This window comes from Amphiprion ocellaris, chromosome 21 (assembly GCF_022539595.1).
Source record: "Amphiprion ocellaris isolate individual 3 ecotype Okinawa chromosome 21, ASM2253959v1, whole genome shotgun sequence".
Taxonomy (NCBI): domain Eukaryota; kingdom Metazoa; phylum Chordata; class Actinopteri; family Pomacentridae; genus Amphiprion; species Amphiprion ocellaris.
The window spans coordinates 19,581,777-19,599,193 of NC_072786.1; the positions used below are offsets into that span (position 1 = coordinate 19,581,777).

The 17,417-nt window shown below is 40.6% G+C and overlaps 2 protein-coding genes and 2 non-coding genes across 6 annotated transcripts in view; all 4 read right to left on the bottom strand.

Annotated features, from left to right (window-relative positions):
• Window positions 1-639: 639 nt before the first annotated feature.
• slc25a3a (solute carrier family 25 member 3a) lies at window positions 640-9,170 on the bottom strand. 3 transcript variants are annotated; one of them, XM_023277703.3, is made up of 8 exons: window positions 9,028-9,170; window positions 8,361-8,532; window positions 5,889-6,013; window positions 4,624-4,803; window positions 3,125-3,306; window positions 2,063-2,235; window positions 1,777-1,887; window positions 640-1,113 (listed from the first exon to the last, which is right to left on the bottom strand). In XM_023277703.3, the coding sequence occupies exons 2-8, from the start codon at window positions 8,500-8,502 to the stop codon at window positions 953-955; spliced, it is 1,074 nt and encodes a 357-aa protein (XP_023133471.1). In that variant the 5' UTR covers window positions 8,503-8,532; window positions 9,028-9,170; the 3' UTR covers window positions 640-952. The 3 variants fall into 3 exon arrangements, with proteins under 3 accessions (XP_023133471.1, XP_023133470.2, XP_023133472.2); XM_023277702.3 differs by lacking the exon at window positions 5,889-6,013 and adding an exon at window positions 7,190-7,314; XM_023277704.3 differs by lacking the exon at window positions 5,889-6,013 and adding an exon at window positions 7,190-7,314 and having other exon boundaries at window positions 8,361-8,527; window positions 9,028-9,151.
• Window positions 1,524-1,723, bottom strand: LOC111573508 (small nucleolar RNA SNORA53). The gene has a single exon (XR_002746549.2). It is a non-coding gene; the product is annotated as a small nucleolar RNA SNORA53 (small nucleolar RNA).
• Window positions 2,839-3,036, bottom strand: LOC111573509 (small nucleolar RNA SNORA53). Its single transcript, XR_002746550.2, has one exon. It is a non-coding gene; the product is annotated as a small nucleolar RNA SNORA53 (small nucleolar RNA).
• A 4,240-nt stretch (window positions 9,171-13,410) lies between the features above and the next one.
• The window catches only part of tmpoa (thymopoietin a), a 29,418-nt gene continuing 25,411 nt past the window's right edge, over window positions 13,411-17,417 (bottom strand). Inside the window, exons 5-6 of the mRNA XM_023277698.3 lie at window positions 17,311-17,411; window positions 13,411-14,560 (exon numbers count right to left, since the gene is read on the bottom strand). Of these exons, the coding sequence (XP_023133466.2) occupies window positions 14,137-14,560; window positions 17,311-17,411 (525 nt within the window). The 3' untranslated portion in view covers window positions 13,411-14,136. The remainder of the gene's footprint in view (window positions 14,561-17,310; window positions 17,412-17,417) is intronic.

Here is a 17,417-nt window from a genome sequence, read left to right on the forward strand (position 1 = left end):
AATGGTGGAGCGCTGGCTAACTGGCCCAAAGCTTCCCTTAGGAGTTCAGATCTGATGACTGAAGGTCACAGTATGACTAACATTAAACTCAAACCATTCTGTGAGGCTTCGTGTCCTGTGGACATGGACAGTCATCCTGCAGGAGACCACACCCATAAGTGTAGAAATGTTTAATCAAAAAATAAAGGTAGTCATTTATTGAACGCATTTATATATTTGCAGTGATCCTTCCTTCTGGACAAGCAAACTGAGCCATATTGTAGGAGCCAGCTTTTTCTTCTGTCATGTTTACACATCTCACTAATGCACTTCTGTACATTAAAGACATTGATCCCAAGACTTTTCCATTATTTCTACTTTTTCTAATGAACCCTGTTTGTCTGCGTTGAATCCCTGCAGAGCCAGTAGAGCAAGAACACCCTCTGGTGGTACAAGATGTCCTCTGTGTGAAAAACTGCCATTTAGCTCTACTAAAAGGAACATAGACCTACACTGTGAAGGTTTCACTCGAAATTACAAATTCAGTTTGGCATATTTTCAGCTATTAAAACATCCCACTGACTTTTCAGTGGGATGTTTTCAGGTTTTAGCAAGTAGTATTTAAAGACTTTAATGTGAAATGCAAAACAAACAAAAAGGTGGTGTTTTCCAGGGAAACATTTCTTTAATTAGAATTTCCACATATTCTAATGACAGGAATTGATAAAACCAGACTGGTGTTTCTACAGAGGAATATTTTCTGTCACTCTTGGTCAACCAAGAGCCACAGCTCCATCTTCTCTCCTTTTGGGTTTTAAAATATACATGAGAAGTAGCAGCCCTATGCTCTGTGTGGAGCAGCAGGAGCTGAAGACATAAATATAGAAAACTGCTGTGTGCGCTGTGGAAGTTGGGGAGGGTTCAGATGCATCTGCTCTGGAGACTGCAGCTCAGTGGAGGAACTGGGCAGGTGTTACTCTGTGAGGCCAAGCTTCTTTTTCAGAGACTCTGGCATCTCAGGGGGAGGAGGGCGGGGCAGGCGGAAGTAGACCTTCACAGAGTCGTAGATGAACCACTGCAGGGCGGTCAGAGTACCAATCATGATGATACGGGCAACCAGACCCTTCCACACACCTGAAGGAGAGAGTACGGGATTCAGACACATTCCTGACCTCACAGTATTCACTAGTTTAGAGCCCATGTTCACTTCAGCTGACTCCGGCAGATCTGTCACCGATTCCTTTCTCAAATACTGTTTTAGTTTTATACATTGTGTGTGTATACAGATAACTAATAATCAGGCAAAAACTCATGTAATTTCAGTACTACTGTAAAGCAGTATGGTTTGTTGATTTGCAGCAAGGACCAAAGCTGCTTCACAATAATTTGACAAATCAATTTAAAAAGCACAGAATCAGGCTACTCAGGATCAACTTATAATATTAAGATCACAGGCTAAAAGCTAAAGCTAGTATTTAATCAAGATGTACCACTGTAACTGCAGTCAGTTTCCAGCGACAGCAAAGTACATGTTCAACCAGGTGTATGTCCGTCCCCCAGGCTTGCAGCACTGGAAGCTCCCTGTCTGATGTCAGGGTTGCCAATGTTGCAGGTGTGCTGGGGGACAGGTAGACTGTTCTTACATGCCAATGACTCAAGCACCTCCAACTGTACAGCCATAAAGCTGCTGAGGACCTCTGCTCACAGAACAGTGCCCTCCAGAGGTGGATCTAAGGAGCATGTTGGTCAAAGTCTCATATGCTACTGAAATTTCTGTGAACTAGTGTTGATACAAACCTTTGGGTCCCAGCCTTTTGAGGACCTGGACTGCAGTGCTGCCCTTTTCCTTGTTCAGCACAGACACTACAGAATCAGCAGGGTGGGACACGATGGCACAGAACACACCAGCTGCAAACACACAAAATATACATCAGAAAACCTAAACCTACAGCTCAGAGTGATTACAGGTTATATTCAAGTGTATGTTGCATCATTACTGCTGTCTGATGACACTCAATATTTAGCTACATAGTATTTACAGACTGCCAAATATACCAGTAGTATACTGTGTTATGTCACTCACCGATGTAACCGGCCACAAAGGTGACAACCAGCTGCTCAGGTTTGCTGCACTCACTGCGGGGTTTGGGAACAACATACTTGTAGAGCATCTCCACGGTGCGCTCAAAGCAGGCAAATTTCATCATGGTGTAGGGGATCTGCCTCATCCACAGGGGCACCACACCCTTATAGAAACTGAAGTTACAGGATGGAAGGAAGAAGAACTGAGCTTACAAAGAGGCATCAAGCACTGAAGACATTTACACATCAATTCAACAGCTTTCTTGTGCAAAGACACATCACACAGAAACTACCTCTGAGGACCAGTGTTTGTCCTCTTTTCCCACAACTACATTTTGGAGAACTGAAGTGTACTGGTCAAAAATACGGTTTGCTTTGAACCACACCTATGCACATCAGAGTCAGTATTTAAAATGTGCTACAGTCATTTTTTAAACAAAAAATGTATGGTATATTCTTTTTTCTAAAGAATACTATATGAGAGGATTTTAGTATGCATGTTTTTCTGTGGTAATTTAGTCCCTTTGCTTTCCTCATGTACAAAAAGACCAAACAGTGCAAAACATGTCACATTTCTAAATTGCCTATTTTCCAAATGCAGTTTCAGTGGCCAACATGACAGGAGTGGTGGGACTACACAAAGAAAATACACACATAAAATGAGATTAAACATCTTTTTAAAAAAAATGCATTCATCCTTAACTCAAACAAACCAAATTGAGCTGTAAATTACTCCACACGTTTCAGGGTTTCCAGCTCTGTACAGTGACTATGTGAGATGTCCGTCCCCCAGCTTGCAGCACTGGAAGCTCCCTGTCTGATGTCAGGGTTGCCAATGTTGCAGGTGTGCTGGGGACAGGTAGACTTTTCTTACACGCCAATGACTCAAGCACCTCCAACTGTACAGCCATAAAGCTGCTGAGGACCTCTGCTCACAGAACAGTGCCCTCCAGAGGTGGATCTAAGGAGCATGTTGTCAGCACACTGATTTTCTTCATCAATTACAGTCACTACTGACAGTAAAAGTGCATGCAGTGGAATTGTCAGTAGGGAGTACACTTACGCCCACAGCCCCTCCTCTGCATACATCTTGGGGGCACACTGTCTGAGGGTGTTGGCGTAGCCCGGCTGGGTCTGAATACGAACTTTGCAGGCCTCCATGGGAGCCAGGGCAATGTCAGCAAAGAACTCTGCGCTGGCTGAGGCAGCCAGGTACAGTGATGTCCTCCACAGGTAGGTATTCTCCTGTTGAGTGAGAAACATACCACAAAGAGTCAGAATAAATACAAACCACACAACACATAAGTGGCCTAACTGTCTCCACTTTGATGTGCTGTCTATAAATGGTTTCAGCATGGAGTCTTTTAAATGATCACTATTAGGTCAATAGCTTAGCTCGGCGTGCAGCATTAAAGCATCAATGCATGTGTGAGAGACTATTTTCTCTGACTTATGTTTAAAAAATGTCACTTTCATAAACAATTGACCGCTTGAAAGCATACTTATCAAGCATCACATTGTTTCTACTTATCTGCAGTCAGCTGAACATTTGTGTAGGAAACTGTGTTCTGTTCTACTTCCCAAAGGTGTTGGATGTAGATCTGGTGATTGGGGAGGCCAAATCAAGTTCACTGAACTCAGTTTAATGTGTATAACAAGTGTGAAATGACTTTTGCTTTGTGACATAGTGTTTTATCCAGCTGAAAGCAGCAATAAGAAGATTGTAAACTGTGGCCCCACAGTGATGTACACGTTGGATTATGTTCATTTTGTGGTTTGTTGTTATAGCGTTACTTTTGAACCGACAATTCAGCAAGAAAAGATGTTTTACCTTGCTGACATGTTTCCACGGCATCTGCCGTCTTCATCAGAGAAACATGCTGGCAAGGTAAAACATCTTTTCTTACTGAATTGTCAGTTCAAAAGTAACGCTATCCTATAGTGATGTACACGACTAGTTGATTAAGTAATAAAAGTAATATTTAAACAACTATTGTTGGTATTAAGTGGCTCAATGTGTGCAACGGAAACATTACAAGACCAGCTGCAGGAGCAGCATAGGTCCATGAAGCCAGATCCATGCCATTGATGCTAAAGGGTTTGTGTTGTACAATCTGAGATGCATGACTCAGTTGTTAAGACTTACCATAGTGTCATTTTACCCTGTATTCTGATGCAAGGTGCAATCATTAACTTTTATATATACACACAAGTTAATCACAAAGTGCTCAGTGAGTATATGGAGAAATAGTAGTGCTAATAAAAAACAATCTCAATATCAAATGTAATATTGGTTTAGACAAAACTGAATCCCAACTTGAGCTACTTAAATACAAAAAGAGATAACTGATAGACAGTGAAGATTAAAGAGCTTGTATAGACTTTATATGAGCACAGATATGTCACCAAAAATGAATGCACCCACTGTTGCTTAACAATGAACATTTTGATGACAACTGCATGGCCATTACTTTGCCAGAGCATGACTTCACTCAGCTGGAACATGAAGATGTATTCCATTTGGTCACAGCAGTAAAGTACTAACAGTGATGTGGAGCTCACCTCTCCCAGCAGGTCACTGTAGAAGATCTTGAACACTTCGTAAAAGCCAAACTTGCACAGTCCCTGCATGGAGTAGCCAATGAAGGTAGGAGCCCAGCCCTTTGCCAGTCCTCTGAAACCATCTTCTCTCACCGTTACGGCAAAGCCGTTACCAATGCTCTTGTATTTATCTGGGCTCACCTGAGGAGGGAAAATACTATAGTAAACATGCATGTCAAATCATTTGCAGCTCTGGGAAGTGAGTTTGGCTCCGTTTAAGGCAGATATGTCTAATCTGTCAGGTATGCAAACCTGTAGAATAACTAGTGACAGGTGTGTGCCAACAGCCAACCTGTAAATCTGATGCTATGTATAGTGCCCCAGTGCTTAGGTCGCCTGTTGTTGCTCCGGGAAATGTGCTTCTGAATACAGAGTTTAAACACTAACATGTACTTGTGCTGGAAAGATCATTTTCCCCCTCAAGTCTATATTTTTGGTTTCATACTATACAGTGTGAATGTATTTTAAAACCTATTACTGTCAAAAATCTAACACTATAAAAAAGTAATAAACCAGGCTGATAAATTGTGTCACAAGAGTGAATGTTTTCTGCTAAAGGACCAGTATGTAGGATTTTGTGGCATCTAGTAGTGAGGTTGCAGACTGCCACCGAGTGAATATCCCTCACCTCACACTGTCTTCTCAAGCATGTAGGAAAACATATGGTGGCTGGCAGTATTTGGTTTGTGTGTTGAGGGCTACTGTACAAACATGGTGGTACAACATAGACTCTGTGGAAGCAGACCCTTTCCCTATTTAGAGATAAAAAGGGTTCAATCTAAGGCAATGAAAGTGATCTATATTTACAGGTAATTAAACATTAATGAAAACAATTACACTTTATTCCTTTTCTGCCAATATATCACCCTAAGTCTTCTGGGACCAGCTTGGGCATCAGTCAGCCAGAGTTGCTCTTTGTGTATTTGCATCATTTAACCCAAGAAATTGCTTCTTAGCCTAAATCCTACAAATTGGATCTTTAACTATCCTTAAAAGAAAAATCTTCGGTTTGTTGAGTTAAAAAAAGAAGAAGCTATACTGGTTTTACAGTGTAAAATTGCAGACTTTAACTGTTGATCTTTGTTTTTTCTGGAACGCAAATGAGGTTTCTGTTACATAATTCGTAAGCTGTTCTAAACTCCTAGTATTGGTCAATTAGGGGGTGTACAGACCAAAGAAGCTGCTGGCTACCTATTACTACTGTAAGGTTCAGCTTCCATACAAACCTGCAGGCGGCACTTGACAAGGTCGAGGGGCACCACTGCTGTGTGTGTGATGCCGCAGCTCAGGATACCCCCAAAGCCACACAGGGCATAGTACTTTGAGGAGCCAAACTCGCAGCTGACATCCTCTGTGGTAGAAGGGAGGGGACACACAACATACATGCAACATGCAAGGTCACATGCAACACAGGACAAAAATCAACACCAGAGCCACATCATAGAAGAGTTGCCACTGCAGAATGAACACTACCAAATCTTTCTTTAAGACAGCTTCCAATCAATGTCCTGTGGTTTAAATTCAGCGCCAAGTCTCTTCTATCATCGATGGCTCTGCCACTAACATGCCACCATTTATTAGGATAAACCACCAAAAGCTGAGAAAAATCATTGTACACAGGTGATTTCAGTAATAGTCTTCAAGGACCTCAGTGGTCTTTTGCAAGGTAGGCCATTTACAATAACATAATTCAAATTACTGCTCACTCCTTTCCCAAATCATACCACAAGCATTTAGCTTCCTGCAACCACTGATTTTATCTCTTAACAGATAATACATGTTATTAATGCTACAGTTAGACATAAATGGCTGCCGAGAGCAAAGGAATCACTAAAAATTTATGGTATGATTTCGACATTTTTCAACAGGAGAACAAGTTTAATTTTATTGCACTTAATTGTATACAACAAAATATCACATCTATAATCATTTGAAGAATAAAACAAATTTAAAACAAAAAGGCATATTACACTATTTTCATTTTCTTCATCTTCACCATATCCATCTTTTGTCAATGTATTTTTGACTTTTTAACTCACCGTTCTCACCCAACAGTACAAGATTAATCTGCCATTTATTGTTTGAACAATAATAATTTCAGCAACAATAATTTAGTGTACAGCATATCTCCTAGATCATATATACATTCAGACATCCCTGACAGATACTAGTTAATGTGAAGCGGTTTGGTCAGCAATCAAGATATTTTTTCTCAGTTCTGGCTTTGTGGACCTTCATCGACACAAATCCTCTACCGTGGACTGAGTCAGGGCTGGAGGCAGGGGTTGGCGAGGCGGGCTGATATAATAACACAGACAGGAACACTGGTGCAGAATCATGCAGCCATGTTATGATCACTCCAACACATTATAATCATGGGAATTAAACAATCACAAACTAATTTCACCACAACGGGGCTGGTGCTATTTCCTCCATGCAAATTGGTACATTAAAAAAAAGTAAACAAACACGTTATGGTGGGTGAGGTGTGACGTTAAGAAAATGGCACCGAGCCATGGAGACAGACCTGCATTCTGCATTTGACCAGATCAAGGGGAACAACAGCTGTGTGTGTGGTGCCACAGCTCAGAATTCCACCAAATCCACACAGGACGAAATACTTCTGAGAGCCGAACTCACAACTGTCTCCCTCTGAAGAAACACAGGTGAAACTTTGAGAGCAAAGTATCTGTGAGCTTTGAAATGAGTAAACCTTGAGCCTTTGCGTGTTTGTACTAGCTAAGAGTCTTAAAGATTCAATTGGATGAAAAAACATGCCTGTTCCTTTAATGTCTGTCAATCCAGGAAAAGACAAGGAATCTTACCAGTCTCTGCCCCTGCAAGACAGGGCTTAACACAAGAGTCAGCACACATCTCAATAAAAGCCCTTTAAAATCCTTCTGCTTTTGCCAAACTTAATCCATCCAAGTTACAAACCAAAAATTCAAGGGATTTTGATCCACAAACTTCTGTTGACATATACACGCTTGAATTAAACTTGTTTTGTAACATCCCAAACACCACATAAGCAGTTTAAATGGTTGGTCATGAACTGTCTTAGCAGAGGAGTAGTTGTTGACCAAATTGTGGCTGGAACTTAATGGGATTGAAAAACCTGTGAACAAATAGCATTGCAGGCCTAAAGAGCAAAATTCGACATTTTTGAAACAAAATACGCAAAATCATTGCTGTTGTGTGGTGTAAAGCTGATTTTTGTAACTGTTTTACAACGTGTCATCAACGCTTCGAGTCAGGACTATCTGTTCTTGCACCCCCATCTGGCCCGATTCAGTCAGGGGTCATTTGCTTATGTGGGATCGTTTACTATTGCGTAACCTAATTACAGATACTCCACTAAAACCGCTTCATCCACCTTAAATCCAGCATCTAAAATAAAGTGCGATGCGCCAGTTAGTTTGCTGCAGTGCAAAGGCGAGGTACTACTTTGTCCTTCCTTGTCCTCCACAGCCGACTTGTGCAGCTAAGGCCTAGCTGCTAACTGCTCCTACATTCATAACCTTCCTTATTATTACAAACCCTTAATAACACACGGTGTTCGCATGGCTCCATGTGCTTAACTATACACAAGTTTATATTTAATACAAGTGAAGTTAGCCACAGCCTGACGAATCTCGTCGGCTACGCTAATGCAGCTAACGCTAGCATTTAAGCGAGCCTTCGGACTATTCTCGGTTTACCGTCTGCCGTTGCGGCTGCTGCCAGTCTGCGGGTCCTCTGTCCATGGAGGTGCTGTTGGGGTTCTTCCACTTTCTGGAGACTGAACAGGGGAGCACTGAAAGGGTTACCCCTGGCCAGCTGCGTCAAAGCCGTCGGGTACATGGCGATATCCTGCCTGCCGGCGGAGCTGCGCTGCAATGAGCAACAAGTTAGCTGAATTGCTAATAGCTTGAGCTCGCCGGTAACGCAACCTGCCCCCACCGAGCTAGACACTATGACTGAATGATGCGTGTCACGTGCTGGTTAGCTTAGTCTGACATCCAAATGAACAGGAAGGATTAGCTTAGCTTGACAAATGAGCTATAATAATCATTACATAATATCGATACACGTTACAGGGCAGTTGTTACCCATTTACAAAACCTCGCTCAAATGCAAAGGCAGGCAGCCTGTCCACACATTCACACAGCATTCCCCTTGTTCTGCTCTTGGTGATGCTCAAGTGCTATGCTAAACTAAGCTAATTTGACCGCTCCAAGGTGGAAGGTGCCCGCTTCGCATTGGAGATAAAGGTCACATAAACTAAACGGCAAACATGAGTCAGAGCTCCTTACAAATAAGTCAACCACAAAGAAGTCGCAACCGATTAATTCATACGACGTGTTTTAAATGAAACACTGTACTCACTCTGTCAGTGTCTTAAGATGGCGCCTCGGCTGAGCTTCACCGGCTGCTCGGAGAGGCCGAATGACCTCGCGGTAAATCGATTTGTCCTTTCATGACGTCACCAGGAATCCGGGGCGGGTCTGTCCGCCTCTCTGGCCTGTCAGAACACGCCTCAGAGCTATCAATCAGGATCTCTGGTCCAATCACAAAATTGGTGTAAGACTAAAAGAAGAGGGCGGTGCTTCTAGCAGAGGGAATCCTTCAAACTAATTGTTAGTCTGTCATTAATTCATGAGTGCATCTGTCAATAGACAGGAGTGAGGTGTGTGTGACTCGGACTCCAAATGGCAAAATGCAAGAGAAGCACTAAGTAGATTACCTGTTGGCTGCTGCTTCTATTCTTGTCATAAGTAATGCGGTTAAGAGTGGAGACCCCCTCCAGAGAGATAACCTGTGACATCACAAAACACCTGGTCACACCTGATAGGAGGGTTGGGTGTGGCTGCATGCAGGTATCCATAAAACATGGATAGAAGTGTGCTCTTTATCTTGTTGGGAAGAATTTCTAAAATCTGCCAGAATGGTTGACAACAGACAAATGTGGGAAATGGATAGTCAAGAGAGCAGTGCAGCATCATGTAAGCCTGGCATTCCAGAATACACTATGTGGATAGACATCACTGCATTTTTATGTTCACCTCTGATGGGCGTGAGCTCCAGTCTTTCATACTGTCCAGTGCTGACACAGCTTTGTGGAGGTACGTCTCCACTGGGTTCAGTGGTGGGTCGCTGCTCAGGGGAGTCACAGAGCAAAGTAAGTGATGCTGCTCACCAACTGCAGATCAACACAGGAAAAACAGATGCTAGTGGACCCCAGGTCAATGGGCGATCACAGCTCTGTGTCCGAATCCACCAACGCCTGCATTTTCTCCGTCGACTCAGGCTGTTTGGTGTCTGTAAAAAATATTATGTAGATTTTTTTTACAGAGCAACAATTGAGTCTATTGTGATATGGCATTATCAGCTGGTTTGGAAATTTGACTGTGAAGTGAAAAGCTCATAGTTAATCTGTTAAAGACAGCAAGAAAAGTCATCAGTATTCCAGCACCTCTAACCCCCAAAAGCTTTTTGAACAAACAACCCTCAGACAGGCAGACAATATTATATCAGATACCTCTCATGCACTGCATCCCAAATACATTCTACTGAACTCAGGAAGAAGGTAGAGGGTTCCACTATGTAAACACAGCAGATACAAAGACTCATTCATCCCTTTGTCAGTGAAGCTCATTAATGAGCAGATTACCCGGGATGAACAGAAAGACAGTAACAGTAAGGGCTGTGTTCTGTTCTGTATTATTTTTATACATAATTCTGAATTTGCACATTGCATTTTTGTTCGTAACCAATGTGATAATGCATTGCACTTTTATTTCACTTATTTATTTAATATTTATTTTTTATTCTGGATGGCTGTTATTTTATTGTTGTATAAATAGTATGTGTTGTGTGTGCAGCAGACCCCTCTGTCCAAGACAAATTTCTCCTAAGGGAGACTAATAAAGACAGCTTGACAGTGATGATCTGTGTGTGATTTGTGATGACACAAAGCATCAAATTAAGTAGGTTGTTCTTTCCATGTCTACGAGTTTGTGTGATGTAAACTTACCGCATATTTATGAGCAGAGTTTTACAAGCAGAGTAGGAAGTAATATTCTACTTCCTCACCGACATGCACATGGAAAGCTGAGGAGACCCACAAATGTGTAGCAATTGTTATTGTATTACTACATATATTGCTTTTCTAGTCCACTGGATTCTACTTAGACAACCCCACTATCTACTTCTTTAGTGCAAACACAATCCTGCCAAACATGCACACTACTGACTTTTTACCATTATTATATGGAAACACATATTTACATGGCATACAGACCACTGGTGATACAGTTGCTGTGCAGTCAGGGACACAGAAAGTATAACATCGGCCTAATAACTACACATCTATGGGTGTCCAAAACTGTCTGCAGGTGTGTGAGAATGCGTCTGCAATGAAGTGTAAGGGCAGCATTTTACATTCTCCATTCCTGAGTACCAGAGTCCACAGGACATACATTTCATCATCTCCCCTAGTCTGTGGGGATCCAGTCGTACCTGTCCATGCTGCATTATGTTGTAAGGGTGCAGTAGTGCACATGCTCGTCAGTAATGTGTACTGCCAGAACACATAGACGTGACCTACTTCACATGAATATATCGGGGTCTTCTGAGTAGACTAGAAATGTTCATTCTATGACAAAAGCAACTTTGTATGTATGTGAGTGTCCACACCAAGAGTGTAAAGGTCTATGCAAGACGAGTCTTTCACAAACTGCTCATGTTGGTGACATTAAATAATTGCAGCATTTGCTACATGATAAGAGATGGTAAAATTTTTTTTGCAGTATTTTGGAATAGCCACTGCAAAGCTCGAAGACATTGTGAAATAAATATAAACATTAATTCAACCTATCCTTCTCCAGACCTAGATCAACACTTGATCTGTGCTGAGTATCTGAATAAATACACAACCATTTACATAACTGCTCTGGCCCTGACTGACAGATAAAGTGTTGTGATGAAAAATGGGATTTGTAAAATAAACGCACATGAGAAAAAGACATTTTTGATATAAAAACGGCTGAAATTAAATCAGAGATCCACAATAATTTCTCATTATGAAAATAAAAAGGATGAAATATTTCATTACAAATTAGGTAAAATTTAAACTTATCAGATTATTTCACCGTGCCACAGTTAAACATTTGCCTGTATTTACAAATGTGATTATTTCATCACATCTCATTAACTTAAACACACCTCTGAGCTGCATATATAAATATCTCTTGTTTTTGCATTCAAATAATGAAACCGAAAAGCCTACTGAATGAAGCACACATTTTAGGCTTAAACATACAGCATCTTAATGGTCCTTTAACTCTTTGCAAGTGCCAGTATGTAGTCTTATCTTTACAGAATAATAAGAAGAATGAACTTGGTTTCAAAACATTTAGATGTACGAGGTTTACGTCGGACTGTAGATAGTTGAGTGAAACAGATTTAATTACAAATGCACCCAAAGTCACATACTATGTCCAACAGAGGGTATCCTGTCTGTCAGCCTCCTCAGCATTTGTGTTTGTTACTAATGAAAACATAGACGTGTTTAGAGTAGCAACTGTTCAAATTCACACATCAGAGGGAAATGTTGAACATTGCTGATTGTGATTCTACAGAGTAGAAAATCAGACATATCCTCTGAAGAGACCAGGTCATCAAAAGTTAAAGTTCTGTCAAGCAGTGCTAAAATATTAGTTGATTAATTGATAAGTTATAGAGAAAATGAATGACATATAAATTACTGCATTTAACTAAGTACAAATATTTTTTTTTTCAAATTCTCATTTTAATACTGCTGGTACAAAATCAACAGAAGCGTCACCAGGCATTTACCGTTACATTTATTTTTCAAATTCCTCAGTCAGTTTATTCTTCAGTCTCGGAACTGTAGCACATTATCACTTCAGGAAGTAGTCTTATCCCTTTATTTTTCTTACATTTTACTGCCAGGCCTTTATCTTGAAGACAGATGGAACCCACTGTTTGCCAAACTGCATGTAAAGGACTCTGACAGCAGGAGAAAAAGATTCTCTGATGAAGAGAAAGATTCAACCCTTTGGACAGAACTCAGCGGTATATCTCTTAGTTGTGTATGTGACAACACCTGTAGAAGACTAGAAGCTGCAACTGCAGCAAAATGGGCTGATTTAAAGAACTGATTTAAAGCTGCAGTAGGCAGAAATCTGGAAAAGGCAAAGAAAACAACAAAAAGAACAAAGAAATGCCATCATTTGAAAACATACAGCCTTGTCCATTACTGTTCCAAACCCTTCTCACCAGACTGGCTTCAAAGTAAAAGTCAGCATTTATTAAAGCTTCACCCAGGACATAAAACCCAACCTCCTGATTGGAAGCCCTCCATCTAACCCACTGCAACACCACATCCTACACTATGGTTGCCATTTATATCACATCAGTTAACTGGTCTATGGTCGACTAAAACATTGTCATGCACTAATTTTCTCAAGAGTGAGAAAAACACAGAGTGCAGAAGTCTAGTTTCTTGTCAAACCTCTTGAATTACAATATGTTGTTGATGTCAAATTATACACACAGACACACAGTGAAATGGTCTTAATACTTTTTGAAGCAGCTGTATGTGCATGGCTACATACCACTGAAAGCAGGTGAGCATTTCTCCTTTCCTATAATGTAAACTGATAGCTGATTCGATCTTCTGACAGAATCTGGAGGAAAGATGGCAGCGCACCAACTACTGGATCATAAATAAAATGCTCTTTCAGGTACAGTAACAACATTATAGTTTATTGAGTGGATATTTAATATTTGAGACAGTGAATACATAATTAAGTAGAATACAGTAGGACATTCGATTTTATTATAAGAGAACATTAAAAAATATTGGTGTAAGGTTTAAGAAGATTTAGAAGCTTTTGGATTACAATAGCAAGCCTCTCTGTCTCATTAACAAAGATGGTCGAAAGTACAAAACAAAATGACAGTTTCAGACTCAATCTTTAAAACCGTTAATGACTAACAGAGATAGACACTAAGGCAAAGTGTGAAAAAAAATCTCAACCATACATTCAATACAAACACACTAATGAACGCACCATGCAAGTATCACATAAAAAAAAAAAAAAAAAATCACATGGCAATAAAAACAAAGTCCTCACATTTCTTTGAAAGTTACTGTGTGTGTTTCTTAGAGTAGTTTAGTGGCTGGCTTTGTTTTCACCTGAGGTCCAAGGTCAAGGATGGACCAAAACAACATGTCATGGAGATCCTTGAGTCTCACTGAAATGGCTATGTCACTTCTCTTCAGGTGCTCACTGAAAACTGATTCAGAAGAGACAGGAAGAAAAACACAAAAAGTACAAAATGAGGACAAAACAGACAATGACCTCAGAGGTAAGGAATAAACTGGCTACAATGTAGATTCACACACAAAAAAAGAAAAAGTAGAAGCAGACATGCTTGTCTCTCCCCCTCAGCCTCTTCAGGTACTCTCTACGCTGCGCTGCCAGCAGCCATTTCTGTGCCTGGGCTTGCAAATGGGTTGATGGAGTTAGTCTCCATGGCCTGGTAAACCAAGAACAGAAAAGCAGCCACGATGGCCAGCAGGAACAGCTTTATCCACAGAGACACGCTGCGGCGCACTGCTTTGGTCTGACCTGCAGGGGGAGCTGCAGACAAGAGCCTGGAAGAAGAGCTGGAGGCAGAGGGAATGAAGGAAGAGGAGGAGGAAGAAGAAGAAGAGGAGGAGGCGGAAGAGGGGGGCAGGGTGGGGACTCTGTTGACAGTGTGGGTCTCTGTGTAAGAGTAGTTGCTAGTCTTGGTTTTTGGAGAGAGGATGATGTTTTCATCATTCCACAGGTCACTGGAAACCACGGGGCGACCGGCTGCTCCTCGGATGGGCCTTCGACAGGTGGCGCTGCAAGAGACACAGGTTTTACAGCTCTGGTTCCTCAAGTCGTTTGTCGGTCAAACAGCTCAAAGTCTTCTAGGGGACTGGACCTGTTGCCTGTAGTTCACGTTACACTGCATTATCACTCATACTGTCTCCATTTATATTCTCTCAAGAAATAAATATTTAATGCAGTATTAGTACAGACTACAGCTGGACCAGGATACTGTGAACAGTTAGTGTGTAACCACAACATTTCACTCACTCTTTCATGAAAAATCTATGAAATACACTGTGAATATGTGTACTGATGTGGATATACTTGTGCATGTCAAGAAATGATAACATTGTGAAATGTTTAATATTTTTCATCAGTTGTATAAAAGAAGTGCAAATTGAATATATTCTAGACTCCTAACATACATAGTGAAATACGTCAATCTTTTCTTTGAACATTACATTGAATATAGAATATGGCTTCTAGCAATTAGAACATTTCATTTTGAGTTTGAGTAAATTACTGTTTAAACAGTAGAAATACCATGTATCTCTCAGTTTAGTTCAGTACACACAACCGCCGTCATCAGGAGAACTACTGCAAGAACTGGATTGTTTCTCAGTGGTCCAAAGTGCTCTTATCATGAAAATAAATTTTGCATTTCATTTGGAAATCAGGTCCCTAGAATGTGGAGGAAGAGCAGAGACAGAATCCAGGGTGTTTACTGTGTGAAGTTTCTGCATTCTGAGATGATGTAGGGTGTTGATCCACTGTGTTTTATGGCAGATCTTCTAGCTGTAGGTGACAGTGCTCACCACCATGCAGCCCACCACATCACACCACATTTATACAGTAATTTGAGGTACAGGAGCCCCAACCAAGTATTGCTGTATAAATGAACATACTTTTCAAAAGTTGGACATTTCTGAAATGTAAATCCTGCTTTTCACTTCTCTTATGAAATATTGAAATATTGTGAGATACTGGATTTCTGATTGCTAACCACCATAACCATGATGGTTATGGTGGCTATGTAGTAGTTTAGTTTTTGAATTTGTGTTGAAATGAAGTCTTCTGTCACACTGTCCTATGGTTGTCCTGATGGGCTTTTACACAGGGCTGGCAAATAAAATGATAGAGATAGAAATAATTAATAATTCCACTTCAATTCCATGCATCATATACAAACCAAAACAAAGGCAAATAATGAAAACCCAAAGTTTGGTTACATGAACTAACTGGAAGCATGTTCCCTCTCTGGTTTATGAAACTCTGTTTTATCCTTTGCCTGCCCTCACTGTCCCCATTCTACTTGCTTTTTCAAAATGTAATGTGTATCAAGATGTGATCATTACTTGATTATTACCTTTATTTATGTGTATTTTTCACTGTTGGTGCTAGCATTACAATTTTGCATTCAATACTTTTTTTTCTGATCATTTCAGGTCTTTCAAATGATCAATATCAATCAAAATAAAACATTTTATTGTGATGAAATTTTTCATCTATACAGCCCAGCACTACTTTGATATCTCAAGCAAATAGCTTGTTTATTGAATTTTATTTCTGGGTGCAGGCTGCTGATCAGTTCTTATATTAGTTCACAGAATTTCCTGGGTTCATGTTACTGTACTTATGAGGTGCAGTGAGCTGCATAGATTTTACATTTAGGAAACAGAGAGCCATGAGGTTAGATTTGAGCTGTCAGAATTGGGTGTGAAACGCTGGATCGGTGCATTGTCACAGCAGCTGTTGCTAAAGCTAGCTAACCCTTTTAGCACTATAATACTCATTTCCACTCATTTCCTCCCTCTCCCCACACGGCACTCAGTCATCACCGTAATGCATGTAATAGCACCAGAAAGCCTTGTTTCACAGCTTTCAGGGGCAGTTTGAATGATTAAAATTGCACAAAGTAGCGAGGAGTTACAGTAATTTGAAATACACATGCGCCGTGGTGTCACCGGTCATCCCTGTGGTTTTAAAAGGGTTAAATGACAAACGACAACACACGGGGCAAAGGTGTCAGTCAGCAAAGTCAAATGAGCTTGTCCTTGGGCCCTGGCTTACAAATGGAGGCAGTGAAGTTTGATAGGGCCCAGGGAAAAGAATAAAGCTGTTGCATTGAGGGAAACACAGGACAGAATATCTGAGTTTCAGCTGCTCTGATTTATGCTGCTTTTTACAATCTGTCTCTTATGAGTTCAGACTTAACCTACAATTCTACAGTTTCATTTAGCAGATGCTTTTATCCAAAGTGATGTACATCTGAGAGTAGATACAACACAAGCAAAGATCTAGTCAGGAGAAAACAACCTGGATAAGAGCCATAAAACAAGTCCAGGTGTGATAATAGGACCATGGTGTCTACAGGCACATGTAATAGGATTTTTCCTATCTTTTGTTTTTTTGCAGTCAAGTTCATGACATGATTTTTACAGTTTTGTTTTTTTTAAGGTCCTGACACTGCATAAGAACAACAATGCATTAGATACAATGTTGTTTGTAATCAATTCGAGACTGTGATAACTTCTTAAAAAACGGACACTTATGCAGTAATATTTGATTGCTCCTACAATTGTTTAACTTGCAACTTTATTAAAGTTGTTCCCATTTCAACGCCTCTCTTTCTCCAGCGAAGCTGTTGGTCTTCTAAACGCATTTTCATGAAAATTACAAATGAGTTACAACTCTGAGTGTGAATCTTAGTGTTTTTTACTTTTATTGTAGTAATAATCTCTGCGCTAATTGGCAGGACAAGTGACCAGTAGTTACTTACGTGATTCCTGTTGGACTGTTGATGTCATTGGAGAAGAGCTGTTTCAGAACATCCTTCTCCTCCACTCTTGGGGTTTGGTCACTGGCTGCAATTTTCTCCACCTGCAC